At 45.4% G+C, this 20,955-nt stretch overlaps 1 protein-coding gene across 1 annotated transcript in view; it reads left to right on the top strand.

Moving 5' to 3' along the window:
- The window catches only part of LOC142477100 (unconventional myosin-IXb-like), a gene marked incomplete at its 3' end in the record, with an annotated part of 46,844 nt that extends 25,895 nt beyond the window's left edge, over nt 1–20,949 (top strand). The window contains exons 3-10 of the mRNA XM_075582150.1: nt 16,072–16,166; nt 16,804–16,866; nt 17,739–17,838; nt 18,027–18,127; nt 18,967–19,096; nt 19,581–19,670; nt 19,957–20,073; nt 20,821–20,949. Of these exons, the coding sequence (XP_075438265.1) occupies nt 16,072–16,166; nt 16,804–16,866; nt 17,739–17,838; nt 18,027–18,127; nt 18,967–19,096; nt 19,581–19,670; nt 19,957–20,073; nt 20,821–20,949 (825 nt within the window). The remainder of the gene's footprint in view (nt 1–16,071; nt 16,167–16,803; nt 16,867–17,738; nt 17,839–18,026; nt 18,128–18,966; nt 19,097–19,580; nt 19,671–19,956; nt 20,074–20,820) is intronic.
- Nucleotides 20,950–20,955: the final 6 nt, after the last annotated feature.

Here is a 20,955-nt window from a genome sequence, read left to right as displayed (position 1 = left end):
TTGGAATATTTGGAGTCGGGAAGGAATTTATTTCCCCCCCATGGAGATAACATTGGATGACGATATGTCACTGGGGTTTCTTTGTTTGCCTTCCTATGGATCAAAATACTGCAAGTACAAATACTGTATAGGCTAAGTATCTGTTGTCTAAATTTAGCATCAGTTGAACTTGATGGACGTAAGTCTTTTTTTCAACCCGGTGTAACGTGTCACAAATTGAGACACTCTAAACATGCTTGTATATATTTTGTGTACACCTTTTCTATTATGGGTATATATTTATACATGTATGTGTACAGATTTACACCCGCGTGCATTTACTCCCGCTATATTGCAAGCCATCCACATGAAGGGCTGTGTACAGAAGTGTTCTCTTGGTTATGATGCTTTGCTGACCTCAGCACCTCGCCCCTCTGCAGCCGGAACCTCTCCTGAGCCAATCGCTTCTCTGTGGCTTTTCCTTCCCGTTTCTCTCTGTTAGAAACATTAACTCTTTCTGACTGAGTTACTGCCACCCCCCCCCCCCCCAGCCTGGCATCAAAGAGGTTAATCCTATAATACTTCTAATGTCATGAGAAGGGGTTAACTATGCAATGAAATCTATATCATCTATACACACTAGCGCGCACACACTGATGCACATTAACCCGCGCACACAGTGATGGACACTGACACGCATATATACATATATTATACACACACATGCCCCCACATTAACAAATATACACACACGGTCAGTGTGCATGTGTCAGCGTATTCATTTGTAAATGCGTAGCGGTGTGTAGATTGACACACTGACACAAAAACTGACACACACCGATGCACATTAACAAATGAACACACTGACACATATATACACATACACACACTGATATACAATAACAAAGGGTCGTGCTGCATATATACATACACACAGACTCACATTCCCATGTGCCGATTCTTGGTGTAATAATGCCCACCTTTAAAACAAGCCCAATGCAAAGATGCCTCTCCCCTTGTGATGTTACAAGAGGGCACAGAGCACCAATACTATTTCTCTATTACAAGCCCAAGAACACAGGATTTCTGTTATAGCGGTACTATACATGTAGTATACACACTTTAACAACGGGATTCAGCTTTCTCCTCCTTGCCCTACGCTGCCAGAGGGGCCCTGAGCTAGGCGGTTAACAAAACAAGGCTGGACCACTACTTTTTATTTGTTAGACAAAAAGTCGTTACCTCAATGCAGAAAGAATGGTGTTGAGAGGGCTTGAAACGAACGAACGTGGCAGTGTTCGCATTTAAGAAGGGTGTATACAGAATGCTGTACATCTTCCCCAGGGCAAGACACTGTGTCCCCAGCATCTGCCAAGTTGCAGTGGTGAGGGAGGGATTTACCCGGCACTTTCAGAGACGTCACATTACGGAAAACTTGGCAGAGGGATGAGTTTCTCCTACAACGTTTTTGTTTTTCTATCCGCCTTTTTCATTCCCTTTTATTTAAACACTTTGCAGATTTGTGTATGAGAACTGATGCCTCTGCTTATTGGTGCCTTTTAAAATGTTTTCATTTTGAAATGCGGTTTGCAAGGCCCAGTTTGAGGATGCTCCCTCTGGGTTGCGGAAGCCTAGAGCGTGATGTGCGGAAGCAGACGGGCCGAGATAAGCGACCGCCTGCTCCTTCCCTGCTCGCACGGTGCATCGTGAGGACTAAGGGACTGCCTGCTTCTTCCTCACACGGTGCATCGTGGGGGATTAAGGGACCGCATGCTGCTGCTTCCTCGCACGGTGCATCGTGGGGGATTAAGGGACCGTCTGCTCCTTCCTCTCACGGTGCATCGTGGGGGATTAAGGGACTGCCTGCTTCTTCCCTGCTTGCATGGTGCATCGTGGGGTATTAAGGGACCGCTTGCTCCTTCCTCACACGGTGCATTGTGGGGGATTAAGGGACCACCTGCTCCTTCCTCTCACGGTGCATCGTGGGTGGATTAAGGGACTGCCTGCTTCTTCCCTGCTTGCATGGTGAATCGTGGGGGATTAAGGGACCGCTTGCTTCTTCCTCACACGGTGCATCGTGAGGACTAAGGGACCGCCTGCTCCTTCCTCGCACCATTCATCGTGGGGGATTAAGGGACCGCCTGCTCCTTCCTCGCACCATTCATCGTGGGGGATTAAGGGACCACCTGCTTCTTTCTCGCATGGTGCATCGTGGGGGATTAAGGGACTGCGTGCGTCTTCCCTGCTTGTATGGTGCATCATGGGGGATTAAGGGACCGTTTGCTTCTTCCTCACACGGTGAATCGTGGGGGATTAAGGAACTGCCTGCTTCTTCCTCGCACCGTTCATTGTGGGGGATTAAGGGACCGCCTGCTCCTTCCTCTCACGGTGCATTGTGGGGGATTAAGGGACCGCCTGCTTCTTCCTCACGGTGCATCGTGGGGGATTAAGGGACCGTCTGCTTCTTCCTCACACGGTGCATCGTGGGGGATTAAGGTACCGCCTGCTTCTTGCATGGTGCATCGTGGGGGATTAAGGGACCACCTGCTTCTTCCTCACACGGTGCATTGTGGTGGTAAACCAACAAAGAACCTATTTCCAGCATAAGCATTTGTCACGTACAACACACCTGTGAGCACGTGACCTGCAATACTCCACTCTCAAGTGGTCCCACTTTTCACCTCCGCAAAGGTCCCTCAAATGGACAATATCTCACCTAAATCCATCCCCATATATCATCTGTCACGAACAGCACACAAGTGGGCACGTGATTTAGATATACAATGCTAAACCTGACGTGTCTGTAATCATTATATGCTAGTCGGTGCCATGGATACACGTTATTCTTGGCATGTTCCGCAGATATCACATGATATTCTAATTTTTAATAAAGTCCTTTAATGAGGACATAACCTGTGGGCCACTTCTCTCTAGAATGTACCAGTGATTATTCACACACTGTGAGGTTGCTTTGAGGCTTGTAAGAGTCACCTCTGCTTAACGTTTACACCCCTCTAACCAACACATGTCACTTCTAGTGGGCCATCCAGGATAGGCCTCCCTCCCAATTAAGTTCTGTTTGAAGCGCAGCACCCATCCATGACGAGCCTGGACCTGTCATAAACCCAATACACTGTATTTTCAAACCCAAGTTGTACCTTTTTTTTAACCCCTGAAGCACCAGATGGCTTAAAATACATAATATCTCATGATATCATGACAACATCAGATGGAGAAATCCAGCATTAACCCCTGACTGCCAGATCAATATGTTGCAGGCCTCTGGCAACCATGGGGTTAAATAAGTGAAAATAATTTGGGAAATCATAATGTCTCGTATGGCACACCTGTGAGCACGTGATCTGCATACGGGACAAGAGTTAATACATAGCTTCCAAGCTGTCCCACTTTTCACCTTTGCAAAGGTCCCTCAAATGGACAATATTTCCCCTAAATCCGTCCCCATATACCATCTGTCACGAACAGCACACAAGTGGGCACGTGATTTGGATATACAACCAGGGTTAATACACACGGCTACTCTAGCCAACTCGCCTTTCTCCTTCAAGGTACTTTCAATGAGTTAATATTAACCCCTTACTCAATTGCAATCATATCTATATGCTCCCACCACCTGAAAAAATATGCAAATAAACTATGTAAATTAATATATCTACCAGGGTGTCCGGTCCCTGTAAATTATAGAATTAGCAGGTGTGTGCCAAGCACACGCATTATAAATGAAACTTCTGTTTGTTTTGACACTCAAAAGTGTTTCATGCTATAAATATCATAAACATGAAAGTACAATTTGATTGATAAAATACAGTGAAGTTTGATTTGTGAAGGCGCGTGTTCGGCACATACTCCTTATATTTGTGTGTGTGGGGTCATACCAGACAGGGCTGTAGACTGTTTTGTTTTTCTGGGGCCCAGGACAATAGTTTCCATTGCGTCCCCACCCCCAGTGTCGGTGGCCTTTGCGAGACTCCCCCTCTATCTCTCACACCCCCATCTCTCCCCCTCACCCACACACATAATACTTCCCCTTCACATCACACACAATCCCCCTTGCACATCACACCTCCCATCTCCCCCTGTACCTTACATCACCCTCTCCCCCCCCTGTACCTCACATCACCCTCTCTCCTCCCCCCCCGTTCCTCACATCACCCTCTCCCCGCACCGTACCTCACATCACCTCTCCCCCCTTGTACCTCAATCACCTCCCCTTCCCCCCTGCACATCACATCACCCTCTTTCCCCACCCCTCTCCCTGCACCTCACATCACCCTCTCTTCCCCTCCCCTGCACCTTACATCAATCAACCCCCTCCCTGCAAATCACGCACGCACCTTCTGAACCCTGCCTCTAAACTTTCGGCGCAGGGATGGGGCCTACACAGGAGGCCGCCCGCAACTGCAGCAGAGAGGCCTGCTTCTTGGGGGGAGGGGGGTGTGGTGTGGGTGGGTGGATGTGTGGGTGGGTGTGTCGGAATACAATATAATTCAGAATTTTCGTGAACATTTTAAGGTTTTTTCCCCCAATCAGATTTTTCTGGATGGCACTGCCATGAAAAGTTTCACTTCAAAAAAGTATGCACTTAACACACAATCTGTTGAAGCAAAATGTGTCCGAAAATTAAAATTCTCTCTTCAGAGCGTACAAGTGTTCATTCAGACCCCAAAGAATCACGTATTAGACGTTTTAATATATATACAAACACAGTGTTTAGATTATAAAAAAAGGAATACAATTACAGTAAATGCTGGACAGTTTCTTAAAATAACAGGATAAAACATAAAATAGAAATCCCTATACCATACATTACCATACAGTATGTCATAGGTTTTTTTCCCAGAGAGGTCACTGGCATAGTAATTATGAGGAATTGCGTGTTTGCTCCAAAACACACCTCTGTTGAAATCTGATTTTCATAATGCTTTGCTCAGACTTAAGTACGATTTTCCCCCAATTGAAACAACATAAACCCACCCCTGTCCTAAATCAACTGAGATTAACAGTTTTATGACAGAGTTAAAAAAAAAAAACTTCTACAAAAACATTTAAACTTTCCCTGGGTATATAAACACACTCATAACTTCCCTTTTGTGGTAGTGACTGAAAGCCCTTAGCACAGGGGTGGCCAACTTCAGTCCTCAAAGGCCACCAACAGGTCAGGTTTTAAGGAGATCCCTGCTTCAGCACAGGTGGCTCCTCTGCTGAACCTAGGATATCCTTAAAACTAGACCTTTTTGGGTGTCTTGAGGACTGGAGTTGGGCACCCCTGCCATAGCAAGATAACATACCTACCAGTTTTACGGGATGTCAGCATTTAAGAGCACTATAGCAGCTCTGCAGCCCCCTGCCTGAGAACGGAGAATTCCTGCGTCCGTGACCCAGGCCGTTATGAACCGGTCTGTATAAAATGTGTCTGGGTTTTAAAGGTCCCAGAGGAAATATATTTACCTAAAACACAAGTACTCTGTGATTTTCGCAGCTGAGCCTCGAATCAAAAAAGGGGCAAGTAACTGCTATTTGTTACATAAGGAAAGGAAAACTATTTTATAAGCATAAACGCCTCTCTCTTTTTTTTGATTCTCCCCTCCCCCCATGCTGGGCCGGTCACACCCATGATGCATTACATCAAACCCGTCCCATTCCTGGGTAAAATTCCAATTACAGAGTCTCAAACAGTGTGCAAAACCACAGGCCAATTCAGCAAAAAATAGCAACAGTGCTTCCTCTATGGGAGGCACGCCATGTCTCTGTGTTAACCACCCTGGTGCCGGAGAGTCCAACAGCTCATCGCAACTACCTGGCAGGTCCCCTCTAGCAGCGAAAGAGTTCAGATGAGGCAAATTTCCCCTCTACCCCCCACCTCCCCCCCAAGCTTCAAAGAGTTGAATATAACTGGAGTCTCTCCAGAGCTAGTAACTGACCAGTCCGTGCAATTTAATTTCCACTTCCTGTATCCATGAAAAGCAGACAGCTAATTATGTCTGTTTCCTTATGTCATTAGGACTTGCTGCAGCTGCCTCCGCTCATGGGCTCAGGATGGCTTGAAAGGGTCAGTCCTTCCCGCGACCAGTGTGGGCCAATGACCAGTTAAATGGGTTAAACCTGCAAACATATGCTTTGGAGGGATTTTGTAACCTTTATCTTCTAATCTTTTGGTGGTGTCAATCCCAGCACTCGCATGAATTGTTACAAATGATGGCGTTGATGTATAAGCAGATAAACATCAGGGACCCTGTATGAATTTTGGCTCCCTGTAACAACTCCTATTGCCGAAAATAATCGCTCCCTATAACCTCTTATTACTCCATATAACCGCTTCCTATAACTCCTCCTATTGCTCCATATATCCGCTCCCTATAACTCCTATTGCCCCATGTAACTGCTCACATTGCCCCATATAACCGCACCTTATAAATCCCTCTTGTTAATACGCTGCTCCAGTTTTTACTCCAACTGCTTTGACAAGGGCCCCTTTAAGCGTAAATGAATGTGAATCCCCAAATCATTCATTTCCTCCTACATTTTGGTTTGTCTTATTGAAGTAACTAAATGTTGAGGCCTGTGTCGTCTGTGTCTTCTGTGTCTGTGTGTTACTTTCCAATGGACCAAAATTACAAGAGACTTGAGACATGGCATGCTGCTGCTTCTGTTTTTATGGGGTTCTTACTCTGTCAGGGGTGAAGCATACCCATTTAATATCTGCAACATATAAAGGTGTTTTTTTGTTTTTTTCTAAAATTGTTTCGCTAGGAAGTAATACATTGAGGTACCTCTCACTTTTCAAGAAATGTCCTGGGCACATGGTTATGATGACAATACGTGGTTTACATTAAATGAACAGAGGTTATACATTCAATGTACAGACATTTCACGGACAGTTAGAGAGAATATGTTCTGGGCGTATGTAACTGTTACAGACCAGATAAGTGTGAGATTGCTGAAGTCTTGAAAGAACTTGGATTGTTGGCGGCTTTGAGTCTCTGGCAGGATGTTCCAGACATGAGGTGCACGGTAACAGGAGGAGCGGGCGGATTCCTTGTTGAACCTTGGGACAGTGAACAGCCTTCTGCAGTCAGATCTCTGGTGGGAAGAGCTGCGTGTGGTAGTAGGGGTGAGGAACGTGTTCAGAAAGTATTTGAAGGCAAGACAGGAAAAATGTACTTTGCGCCTGGATTTGAGTGATAGCCAATCTAGGTAATGGAGCATTGTGCAGTGATATGTAGTAGTTACATTGTAGTACAAAGCGGTATATCGAGTTGTAGAGGGTGTCTAGTTTGGTGGGTCTGTGAGTGTACAGATCAGTGTATATATTGGTGTGTAAACAAGAGGAAAAAAAGTATCCCACAAGTAGCACTCTGGTATTCAAAAAAATATAAATGTATTCATCACAAGAAGTAAAATAGTCTCTCAAACCCTCACATATCAAAAAACCTTGCTAAACACCCCATAGACTGAGGACCCGCTGCGGTCGGCAACGTGTGCGGCCGCGCGCGCCACCAGCCCCTTACCTGCAATCTGTTGGTCCCTGCTGCCTCCTCCCTCCATGGCTCACTACGTGCTGTGATGCATCAGCCGGCCAGTGCTACCAGAAGGTGGTGTTCTGAAGCATTGACGCGTCACGTGGTGCGCGAGTGTGCCAATGAGGCGGGAAGGAGCTACGGGAGGTGGCGTGTGTGTGTCTGTCTGTCTGTGTCTGCCGACAGGGGTGCGGATGAACTAACGGGTCCTCCGCTCAAACCATGCTCCCTACAGACCGCAGGTAGCGGTCAATTGCCTCTCAGCGCGCCGCTTGCATGCAGTGCGTGCGCGCTGACAGAGGCAGCTGGGCCCCGGCCAAAGGTGTAGTAAACCAGGTAACAGTGACTTGGTTAATGCACATATAACACCTGCATTTCAATGTGTAGAAATTGGTGTGTCTGTGTTGGAATCAATACATGTTACTGTGTGACTCAGTGTGTGTTTTTATGTTGCGGATAAAGAGTATCAGGTGGCCAGCAGCTATAAGTGGCAGACTGCACCCCATGCCTACCAAAGCCACTGGCAACGCATTACTCTGCATATACCACTGTGCATGTTGTGTTACATAGTTACATAGTAGATGAAGTTGAGAAAAGACCTGCGTCCATCAAATTCAACCTATGCTAAATTTAGATGACAGATACTTTATCCTATATCCGTACTTACAGCATATTGATCCAGAGGAAGTCAAACAAAAAAACCCCAGTGACACATCATCCAATGATATCTCATAAGGGGAAAAATAAATTCCTTCCTGACTCCAAATATTGTATTACCTCTCTCCTCTTTGTATCGCACTGAGGAGGTATATGCAGTGTCCTGTAGGCCTGCCAGTCCTTCTCTAGGTCTACATGGCTTTGGGAGAGAAGGGGTTTGCCAGTGTTTCCTGTGACCTCATGGCCCTGACTCTCATCCCAGTCAGGATTTCTCCTGCCTGGCTCTCTGCATCATAACCAGAAAACTGGTGTTTCTTCACCATCTGAGAGCCATCTGCTGAAAAAGCATCACAGTTTTCTATAGCACACATAGCTCTTGCTTTTTTTTTCATGATTTATTGAAGTTGCAATAAAGCGAGCACTCCAGCCATGTGACACTTTATTTAATGTTCTCGAAAAAATATGAAATATTGTGCATTCTGTGATATTTTTCGTCTTCACACGCGGTTAATTAGGGACCTAAATTTGCATTGTTTCATGAAGGGTTAGTTAAGTGCTCATTCCTGAGGAAAGAAAGCAGCGAAAATGCCAAGATTGCAGTGATTGCGGCCAAGATTTATAAAATGTTTTTTTATACAATAAAAAAAAGCCTAGTGTTTCCATGCAAGTTTCTCTAAAACAATGATTCCCAACCTTTTTTACACTGGCATCCCGGCCATAGAAAATATTTGTTCTGCAAACACCTAATAAATCTTATTGCCTACTTAACAGACTATAGCTAACAAAAATGTGTGACCGATCCTAGGCAGTATAGTGTCCTGAGCTCGTGGGGGGAACACGCACTTAATAAGGCCTCAAACTGCCCCTCCGTGTGTTCAGACAGCATGTGTGGTATAGCTGTCAATTACTGCGGGAGCTTACAAAGTCACGCCCCACAAAGTTCTTCTGCTGTGGGGAGTAACACTGAGCTCATGCTGTGATTGACATATATACCACAGATTCCAAGTTGCAATTTGGGGCCTTACGGAGTGCACAGTCCCCACACAGGCTTAAGAACCCATTACATATCCCAAGCCTGGGATCCGCCATTACATATTTTCTTGGACGAACCCCATGTTGGGAATCGCTGCAAAAAACCTGCAATACAAACACACAATATATTGCAGAGCTGTGCAAGACATTTGCAAACATATAACTGAAGACGTAAGAAAATGTTGCTGTGATATTGTGAAGAAGATCATTGAGGATAACAAAAGCTTACAGACAAAGCAACGACTTATTGTGGGGAAGAAGGAAATATTGTACTCAAACAAGACGATGGATCAACCATAAGAGACACTGCACTTATGGAGTGGACTTCTTCACGGAATTGTACACGAACACAGATAACACACGGCATAATCCAGCAGCGGCCAAGCGAAAATAAATCACCAATCAGGTACCATGCGTCTTTCCAGAAGTGACAAAAGCAATAAAGTCCATGAAGAATGGGAAGGCTCCTGGGGAAAGGTGGAATTACACCTGAAATCTTGAAAGAAACTGGGGGGGGGAAAGTAGAAAAAGAATCATTGCAAGACTATACGTGCTGCTTGAAGAACAGGACGATTCAAGAACAATGGAGCAATACCATAGTTGTCGTCATCCACAAGAATGGAGACAAAGAACTCAAGAACTACTGATCAATCTACTTCCAATAACAAGATTGTTAAGAAGATCCTCACTAATCCGTTGCAACAGACCCTGGACTTTGCCTAGCCTAGAGAGAAAGCAGGATCTCGCAGTGGATACAACACAATGGATCACATCCAAGTCATACATGAAGTTATTTCCCGAAGTAGAGAGTACGATCTACCCCTCATTTTAAAATTCATAGATTCCGAAAAAACATTTGATGCTGTCTATACCTCAGTGGTCCTAGATGCATGAAGACCATGTTGAAGTGTACCTTGGTATTATAAAGAACATTTATTAGCGAGCCACATCAACCATTAGATTATTATGAATATACTAGCAAGCTAAGAATCAGCACTGGAGTGCCAAAGGGAGACACCATGTCACCAAAGCTTTTCACTGCAACACTTGAATTGTTTAAGACATTTAAATGGAAAGGAAATAAAATCAACAGTGAATATTTTGAGTCACCTACGATTTGCTGATGACATTTTTACCAAAAGTCCAGAAGACTTCCAGCAGCAAATTGTAGAACTCGCTGAAGAAATGCATGAATATGCGCCTCCATATGAATCTCAGTAAGACCAAAGTAATTCTCAACAATTGGGTCAAAGTCTGCAAAGATGAAAATAAACTGAATAGAACTAGAAGAAATTGAAGAGTCTACCTTGACCGGCAAGTAACAATGGATGGGAACCTTTTGACAGAAATCAATAGATTAATGAAGACGTGACGGAGCACATTTGGAAGAAACGAGACTATATTTCAAGGAAGCCATCCACTGTGCCTCAAGAAGTAGTATTCTGCCTGTGCTCACGTTTGGATGTGAAACTTGGACCCCAAAGGCTCGCAACCACAATACCTGGAAGATCCTTGTGGATGCCTTCATCCAGCAGTGAATCGACAAGGGCTGGGAGATAATAGATATTACAAATATAGGATATGATAACTATATACAAAAATGTGGAGATAGACAGCACTCAAAAAATGCATAAAACTAGGTCCAGAGTGCTCAAGAGAACAGGGAGGACCCTTATACCTCCAAATAATATCAAAGGGAAAAAGAAGGGGGGGGGATACCCAGCACTCACTGACCATACTAAGATATCAAAAAATAGGAATATGCCAAAATAGAAATATTTAATCATGAAAGCAGAAGAATATAACGCTGGAACAATGTCATACACGAGCCGCAAATTAACGAACGGTGAGCAAAACTCTCAAGGTGCAAGGGAAAAACACAGAGGGAGGGAAAGACAAGGAACCACCACACAGGGGAGGGGGAAGGAGAAAGGGAAAATAGGGGGGCAACGTTTCGGGGTAATGACCCGTTCCCTAAGGTCCAACAGACCAAAGGTATTTCCCTATACCCTGTGCCTCAAACACAATGAAAAAATCCCAATGAGATCAGCTAGCAATACTAGAGTCACAAATAATGAGCAAAAGCTAAGAGAACAAAATGTCCAAAAGCCACAAGAGGAGAAACTGTGATACTGCACTTGATCTGGACGAATCCAACGTCACTGTCCTCTGAAAAGTTTCTCTGTGTCTCAACCTCCTGCTGCTGAAGAGGGGCTGCTGTTAAAGCTGCCGTCTGATCCAGATTGAAGTATGCTGCCGGGAATTACGTCACAGGTGGGCGGGGTGAGGCACGGCTGTCTCTATTGGTGCAGCCGTCTGCCAAGCGTTGTCCAAGGACCGCCCCAATGTGGAAGAGAAGACCATGCGCATGTGCACCAGCTCATAAGTCACCGAACGCACACACAGGGGTATTCGCATGCGTACATCTAGCAGATTATACTGCATGCGTCCTCTGTTGTCACGGTGATGACCGGTATAGTGAAACAACGAGCCAGGCCATCGGGCAGAGTGAATGCAGCCAGCAAGAACAGCATATCTCTAAGGGGCATAAGAGGCAAAGGGAGACAAAAAACTAGTGTAAATTAATAACCACATATACATTCTTTCAAAAGTCCAAGCACACTCAGTCTTACAACTCATTCAGTAGCCTAAACACATTAAAAGGTCCAATGTATAATTAACTGTGTATAAACTGTAAGCAATGTGCTGTACGCAAATGATCTTGATAAGGAAGGCCTGCGAATTCCATGTCTGACATCGATTCAGTCAATTTGTAAGGGCAAGGAGGATAATCAATACACCTGCAAATGTCACTCTGTTTGGAAATTATGCAGGAGAAATGCAGAGATAGGGGTTATACTAGAGAATTACTAAGCAATCAAAGATCCAAGGCAGAGGTCCCACTAAGGTAGTCACCCCTTCGTGGTAACTCACGAGCTAATCAAACAGCCATACAATTTTCAATCCCATTTGTGTCCACTTTCAGCACACAAAGTGGACCGATTAAAAATACAATTTTACGCCATTGGCACCTGTTGCAGAGTGATCCCCTTCTTGCCCCGACATTCGCTCTTAAACCCCTATGTTTCCTATAAACGGGGGGAAAATATTCGAGACCAACTAGTTAAAGCGGATATTGGAGACACAGTGGTCACACATACCATCCTACTGACTCAAGTTGGGGTGCTACAAATGCTACAGCTGTAGCCAGTGCAGCAGCATCCAGGAGGCTGAATACTTTCGTCATCCACACACGGGCAAACAATATGCTATCAAGGACTTCTATCCCTTTTTATCTAAATATGTAATTTACCTGATTAAATGCCCTTGTTGTTTGGGATATGTGGGAGAGACCACTCAGTCAGTGAAGGATCGGATTTGACAGCACAAGGCTGCCATCCGCAGATGTGACTGAGAGGCACTGGTGGCACATCATTCACACTGGCTGGGCACAATGCCAGCCAATTAAGGTTCCAGGTGATTGACAGCATGAATTGTCGTGGTGGTGATACCTAGAAAACGTATCAGACGTCTGGGGACAATGGCCCCTACAGACATGAATAAAGAGCTCGACCTCAGCTGTTATTTTTAAACTGTTTATTACTGTATCTCACTGATTGTCTGGTCGGTGAGTAAACACACACGGAACACATTGATTGCCTCTCGTGTCCGCAGACGTGTCCGCTGGTGTATCCGCGTTGTTGCTCCTTTTACTGAATTATGTGACCTAATGCCTTCTGTTCACCATTGACAGGAAGTGCTGTGATCCATCCTTGAACTGCGGTTGTCTCTACCCACCTCTATCACTGGACACTGGTTGTGGCTCAGATCATATCATATACATTGATGTCAGACATGAAATTCGCAAGCCTTCCTCATCATCAAGATCATTTGCGTACAGCACATTGCTTACAGTTTATACACAGTTAATTATACATTGGCCCTTCTAATGTGTTTAGGCTACTGAATGAGTTGTAAGACTGTGAGTGTGCTTTGACTTTTGAAAGAATGTATATGTGGTTATTAATTTACACTAGTTTTTATGTCTCCCTTTGCCTCTTATGCCCCTTGGAGATATGCTGTTCTTGCTGACTGCATTCACTCTGCTCGATGGCCTGGCTCGTTGTATCACTATACCGGTCATCACCGTGACAACGGAGGAAGCTTGCAGTATAATCTGCTAGATGTACGCATGCGCATACCCATGTGCATACGTTCGGTGACTTCCCCTGAATGTCAGCTTGGCAACGCATTGGCTAGCCAATATTATGAGTTGGTGCACATGCGCATTACACTGTAGTACTTGATTATCTTCTCTTCCACTTTGCGGCGGACCTTGGACGACGCTTGGCAGACGGCTGCACCAATAGACAGCTGTGCCTCATCCCGCCCACCTGTGATGTCATTCCTGGCAGCATACTTCAATCTGGATCAGACGGCAGCTCTAGCAGCAAACCCTCTTCAGCAGCAGGAGGTTGAGAGACAGAGCAACTTTTCGCAGGACAGTGACGGATTCATCTGGATCAAGTGCATTATACAGTATCTCCTCTTGTTGCTTTGGACATTTTTTGTCTCCTAGCATTTGCTCATTCTTTGTGAATCTAGTATTGCTAGCTGATCTCATTAGGGATTTTTCATTGTGTTTGGGGCACAGGGTATAGGGAAGTACCTTTGGTCTGTTGGAACTTGGGGAATGGACCTGAGGAAGGGGTCATTACCCCGAAACGTTGCCCCCCAATTTTTCCTTGCACCTTGAGAGTTTTGATCACTGTTGGTTATTTTGCTGCTCACGTGTAAGACATTGTTCCAGCGTTATGTTCTTGTTCTTTCATGATTAAATATTTTTATTTTTTGGCGTATTCCTATTTTTTGATATCTTTTGTATGGTCAAAGAGTGCTGAGTCCCCCTTTCCCCCCCCCCCCATCCTTTTTCCTATATACAAATATATTTCAGGGTCAATACAATTAACTTTTAAAAGAACTACAGGCATACCCCACATTAACGTACGCAATGGGACCGGAGCATGTATGTATAGCGAAAATGTACTTAAAGTGAAGCACTACCTTTTTAACACTTAGCAATGCATGTACTGGTCTGCAATCGTCATATACGTGCATAACTCATGTAAATAACGCATGTGTAACAGGCTCTATAGTCTCCCCGCTTGCGCACAGCTTCAGTACAGGTAGGGAGCCGGTATTGCTGTTCAGGACGTGCTGACAGGTGCATGCGTGAGCTGCCGTTTGCCTATTAGTCGATTTTGTCCTTACTCGCGAGTGTACTTAAAGTGAGTGTTCTTAAACCGGGGTATGCCTGTATTCATCCCCCAAGGGCAGTACAAACGACACAGATTTATCCCGTAAGGTTGGAGGAAAGGAGATTTCACCAGCAACAAAGGAAAGGGTTCTTTACTGTAAGGGCAGTTAAAATATGGAATTCATTACTCCTGTAGACTGTGATGGCAGATACAATATATATCGTTAAGAAAAGGTTGGGCATCTTTTTAGAAAGGAAAGGTATACAGGGATATATACCAAATAAGTAAACGTGGGAAGGATGTTGAACCAGGGAGAAGCCATTACTGGAATCGCAAAGGAATTAATTTTTCCCCTTTATGAGACCTAATGTTTCACTGGGGTTTTTTGTTTGCCTTCCTCAATTTATTGTAAATACAACTATAGGGTAAGTGTCTACTGAATTTAGCATGGGTTGAACTTGGTGGACATATGTCTTTTTTCAACCTCATCTACTATGTAACTAGAAAACCAGTGTAATGGGGGGGGGGCTTCAGCATCACCCCTGGTGTCTTGCTTTGATTGATAAAGAGCGGAAGCTCGAAACATGTCGGTGGGGGCCTGAGGGCTCATTTTTTTCTTGTTTGCCATGCTCTGACCCAATAAACCTCTAATTTTTGGGACACACTCTCTAGCAATTTATTTTACATAGTAGTGCTCCAACTCTCCTTCCTGGATACTTGCTTTATTTTGGACAGGGCTCTGCCTGTGGGGCCGCACATACCAGACAGATGACCTCACCCACAAAACTGTGGACATCTCTCGAAATACATACATACATGGAATTACTGCCTCAGAACACAAGATATCAGGGGGAAAAACATCAAAATTTATTTAGTGTGTGAAGTTTGAAACTGCGCTTGATTTAAACTTCAGATGGAATTCTCTCTGGGTGTTGCTGGCCACTTCTCGAGCAAAGGGGTTAGTGCCTTGGGTGCCGACACCAGCAATGAGGGGGTTAACTCTTCTGTTACATTTGCCCTTTAAAAAAAAAAGCAGGGTTGCCCTCTTGGACACACTAGATACTCTGGTCCTATAGACTTTAGCGGGATAACCCTCTTACACACGGCAATACTTTTCTTATTTTATTTTGACGAAAAAAAACACAGAACCCTTTGAGTTCAGTAGGATCATACCTTTGCACCCACTGTTTCACCCCACAGACTTCGCTGGAATATGGAACCTACACATGCTGGAATATGGAACCTACACATGCTAGTAACACCCATATACTTCTGCCCGATCACCCTTTTACACACATCTATTGCCCCCTATAAACTTCAGTGGGTTCTTGCTCTTTACACCTAATAGACTTCAGCTGGAACGTCCCCTTAAATGCATCAGTTGCCCTCCTCAATGTCAATAGGATCGCCCTCTTGCATCCCTTCCCCCATAGACTTCAACAGTATCATGTCCTTGCACGTTGTGTGCTCCTCTAGACTTCAATGAGATCAGAAATCTCAGCCATCTGTGTCAATGGGTCAAGAGTTCTGTAATTGGTTCCGATTCCCTGGCTCCTATCTTGGTTAGGGCTCTGTCTCTGACTCTCTTCTGTTCCTGTTTCTTCCAGGCCTTTGGAAACGCCAAAACGGCGCACAACAATAACTCCAGCCGCTTTGGGAAATTCATTCAGGTCAACTATCTGGAGAGTGGCATCGTGCGGGGGTGAGTGGGAAGGGGGCGAGGTGGGGGTGGGGAGTGGGTGGCATTGTGCGGGGGTAAGGAGACCGGTGTACACAGAGATAACACTACCGAATATCTGGGAGCTCAAACAGGACAGGTTTAATATATTAAGGAAAGAGTACGGTAGGGGATACTCTAACAGTGTGACCTGTGATGCTTTTATAGGATCAATCTCTCCTAACACCAAAGTGTACTGATGGCAGTGACATGATTAAGGGATCACATTTTGTTTGATATCACTGTGTTCCACAAGAGTTTGCACAGGCAAAGCCCCCCACTGTCGTCCCACCCCTATCCTCCATTCCCCTCTCTTTGGTTCTCTGAGGGCAGGGTGGAAAGGATAACTAAAACACTTGATTTGACAAACCCTTTCCTATTCAAAGACCCTAAAAAAAAGGCAATTTGCATTTAATTGCCAATAAAACGGAAGCAGACAAATCTTTGTTTTTAGCACTGTTGGATTTGTTTAGGGAAGCCAGTAAGACTGTAAAATTCTTTCCAGCATGTTTTATGGTGATGATTCTCCTAGCACTGTGAACTTGGGTTTTCACAGCTGCCTGCTGTGACCCCACTCATACAGAGTCCTCATTCCTGCGTTTTATCGATTCTTCTCTTACAGGGCTGTGGTGGAAAAATACCTTCTAGAAAAATCTCGCCTGGTCTCTCAAGAAAAGAACGAAAGGTAGGGATTTAACCCGAGAGAATCGCTCTCTGACTGCCAGTGGCACTATAGAAAAACAATGCATTATCATGAAAAGCTGTTAATACACTATTTATAAACTCTTCAGGAGAAGGTCTCTTTCCTTGTACCTAATCTATTGTCCAAGTGAGATGGTTTAGAACAGGGGTCTCAAACTCGGTACTCAAGGACGACCAACAGGCCACGTTTTATGGATATCCCTGCTTCATCACAGGTGACTCAGTCGAAGAGTTTGAGACACCTGGTTTAAAAGTAGCAGACATAGGGACTCGTAACTGGGTTAAGATTGTGTGTGTGTGTGTGTGAGATGGGCTTCGCCAATGCGAGCAATGCCATGCTCCTATGCCATTGGCTTTCCCACTTCAGGCTTGTTGCATACAGGGCCACTGAATGATGTTTAGCGACTTGGGTCATGGACTTAAAATTATAGATCGACACACGTTACTACAGCACAGTCCCAGCATAGAGACATAGTAACTACGTTCTTTTGCTTCCTGCCCTTTACATGAGTTGAACCTCCCACCCCTGTTAGGCTGCGGACATAGTGCACGCGATTGTGCGCATGAACAAATTCATATAAGTGCACCAGTCCGGCCAAGCTGCCCGCGACGGTACAGCAGGATTTGGAGGAGACAAAAAATAGATTTTTTTTTATGCGAAGGCTGCGTCTCGCGAGCGTTTCAACCAATCAGGGCCAACCAGCCTGGTGATGTCACGGCCAGGCCTGCCCATTGCGCGCTTGAATGGAGTCCACAAATCACTCAGGCGACAGGCGAGCGCCCGCCTACTTGCACACTATGGCCGCAGCTTTACTCTCCCCTGCATGCCTCTGAGCTCCGTCTCTCCTCCTGCAGGAATTACCATGTCTTCTATTACCTGCTCCTGGGAATCTCGGAAGAGGAGAGGAGAGAGTTCCAGCTCAAGCAGCCGGAAGACTATTTCTACCTCAACCAGGTAATTGGCAGATAACTTTAAGCTGCTTCATTCCCAACTGTCAAGATCAAAGCACTGTAATGAGCTATTTGAGTGGTGCTGAGCCAGGTGATGTCATGGAGTGATGGTGATGCAGAAGGAAAAGGGGGGCCCTAATCGATTGCAAGGTTTGGTAATGCACTAATGCCGCCTCCTCTCTCTCTCTCCAGAACAACTTTAAGGTGGAGGAGGGGGAGGATCTGCGGCATGACTTTGAACGTTTGAAACAAGCCATGGAAATGGTTGGTTTCCTCCCAGCCACAAAGAAACAGTGAGTATCTTAAAACTTAGAAGTGCAAGCTCTGTTGGTTTGTAAAAATAAGAACTCATTGATAAAGCACCGTAGGGTGCGAAACGCGTGGGAGGTCCTACACCTCCTTTGGGTGATTGTATTATCAATAAAAAATTTAATTTTTAAACAACCTGGCTCCCTTGGCAGTTCGCTGCTATTTATTTTTTGTCTCAACCCTTTAACTTTTACAAAGCCAAAGGGCGTCTGGCACTTCCTCGTCATGTGAGCGGTCACATGACCCAACCAGGCCCTGGATGTCAGTAATGGAAGTGGAGGGTGGGTGGTCCACTGCCGTTTCAACTGGACTGGCCGCTCCATAGGCTGCACCCCAGAAAACGAATAAGTGGCCAGGATGTACCTGGGTGGTGTAATGGTTAAAGCAAAGATGATTTTGGTTTCTTCTTCTGAATCAAGGGGATGCTGGTCAGTCCACCTAGCCAGCCCTTCTACAATTAGAGACTATGAAAAGAAAGAGGGATACATAGTGATATAACCCTCTTGAGTAAACATTCGTTTGACAAGTGTCCCTGCATTTAGAGGCCCTCAATGAGAAGCAATGCAAAATCGTGTACATTTTTGTGTTTACATTTCTTTACGCAAGTCCATTATATATATATATATATATATATATATATATATATATATATATATATATATATATATATATTTTTATTCCATGTCGGTTACAAGGGATTGCACCTGTTCAGGGCTACTGCGCCTTTTTAGTAAATAACCACCTTGCTCCCTCACCCAGTCTCAATTGAGAGCCAACTGTAGATCACATTCATAGTCTGCATTGTTTTTCTTCCTGTATTCAGGATATTTTCAGTGCTGTCTGCGATTCTTTACCTGGGTAACGTCACCTATAAGAAGAAAACCTCGGGCAGGGACGAGGGTCTGGATGTTGGACCCCCGGAGGTGTTGGACACACTGTCGCAGCTTCTGCAGGTAGCGTCCATCCCGCACAGTGCTGGGCATACAGTGCCTCCCTTTTGCCCTCGGCCTGTCCTCTTCTCTCATGCAGGAAAGGGACAGAAGACAGTGACAAGAAAAGGGGGTGGCCTGGGTGATCTGGAGCAGAGAGGACAGATAGGAGGGATATGGGGACAGTGAGCAACCAAGTGTTATAGTATAAGGGCACTAGAAAGAACGTGACAGAGAGGTAGGGTTTAAGTTAACCTAGTCAAGGCCAGGTTCCCCAACACACTGCCCGTCCTTTCCTGCACTAAATGGGTTAATCTGTTTTGGGGTTCATCTGTCCCTGATGCTCTCACATCTGTGTCCTGCACTTATCTGCCCCATCTCCCTGTAAATTCCAGTTTTCCTGCACCCATGATATTACCTTACGGGGGGACGCGCCCGTCTCTTGTGAGACGCGACCTCTTGAAGGACGAAGGGTCTGAGTCACCCCCCTCTTGTTTTATTCCAACAGGTGAAGAGGGAGTTGTTGGTGGAGGCTCTTACCAAGCGGAAAACAGTCACCGTGAATGAGAAGCTGATATTACCGTACAGCCTCAATGAGGTCAGTGGGTGCAGGAGAGATCACTTGTCTGGGCCTCCAGCATTGAAGTGGTTAAACAGCAGGATGAACTGACACATTACCAAGCTGACTTAATTCTGTATTGCTATTGACATAAAGTGGTGCATAGAAGGTATGGTGGCAGCCATTTTTAAGAGCAGCCGAAAATAAAATTGGAACTATTGGAAGTAAAAACGTGAAACTGTGCTTGAGAGAAGAACAGAAGCCCTGGGATGGCAGGGAAGGTTATTTGCTCGTTCAGCGCGTCTTTCTCTCTTCGTATTCCCAGGCCATTACCGCTCGGGACTCCATGGCAAAGTCTCTGTACAGCGCGCTCTTTGACTGGATAGTTCTGCGGATAAACCACGCTCTACTCAACAAGAAGGATGTGGAGGAGTCTGTGAACGTAAGAGAGGGTGTAGGGAGAGTGTCGGTATATTGGGGTACGGGTGCAGGTTTGTCACCAATGCATTGCAGAGCAGTAGAAGAACAGAAACCCAAGCAGAGCAATGCATTGCTGGCCTAACGGGGTGGGGGGGGGGGGGGGGGCTGCTGCTTTTAACCCTTTTCGTGTCTCAGACCAATCGCCTCTGATGCCGCTGACCCCCTGATTGTAGCGATTACGCGACGGCTTTCCTGAGCTCGCAGGGTTGCTTCCAAAGGAGGAGGACCCCTTTCCATTTGGCTTGCACTTCTCTCTCTCCCCCCTCCCCCCAATCCTCCCATTTAGTTTGTGGTCCCGCACAGATCACAATCCCCACTATAAAACGTGCAGCATATGTTAAAAGGCGCCCCCCCCCCCCCCTCCCCCAGAAGCCTGTCTGTATTGCAACTGGGGCTAATTCCTTTGCATATAACCTACTTTTAAGGAGAGACTTCACCTTTAACCCTTGCAGCGCCCTTAAGGGAAGGTCACCAACTCCTGAAGTGGCAAGGGCAGGCTTGGGTTATTTTTACCCCCGGCCACGTCTCCGGGGAAACTGAGGCGGCTCTGCTCTATTCTCAAACTTAAAATTACAATGTGGTGGTGTTTGTGGAGAGCCAGAGCGCCATTGGGACATGGCCCAAACCTCTGGGAGTGTCTGTGGGGAACCGCTATACCCATGCGTGTTTAACTTTTTTTTTTTCCTCGCTTCTATCCTGTTTTGATCAGTGTTTATCCATTGGCGTCCTGGACATCTTTGGGTTCGAAGATTTCAAAAACAACAGCTTTGAACAGTTCTGTATTAATTACGCAAACGAGCAGCTCCAGTACTACTTCAATCAGCACATCTTCAAGTTGGAGCAG

Source organism: Ascaphus truei, unplaced genomic scaffold, assembly GCF_040206685.1.
Source record: "Ascaphus truei isolate aAscTru1 unplaced genomic scaffold, aAscTru1.hap1 HAP1_SCAFFOLD_1935, whole genome shotgun sequence".
Lineage (NCBI taxonomy): Eukaryota > Metazoa > Chordata > Amphibia > Anura > Ascaphidae > Ascaphus > Ascaphus truei.
The sequence above is the reverse complement of the archived record's forward strand: the minus strand, read 5'-3'. Positions and strand labels throughout refer to the sequence as shown.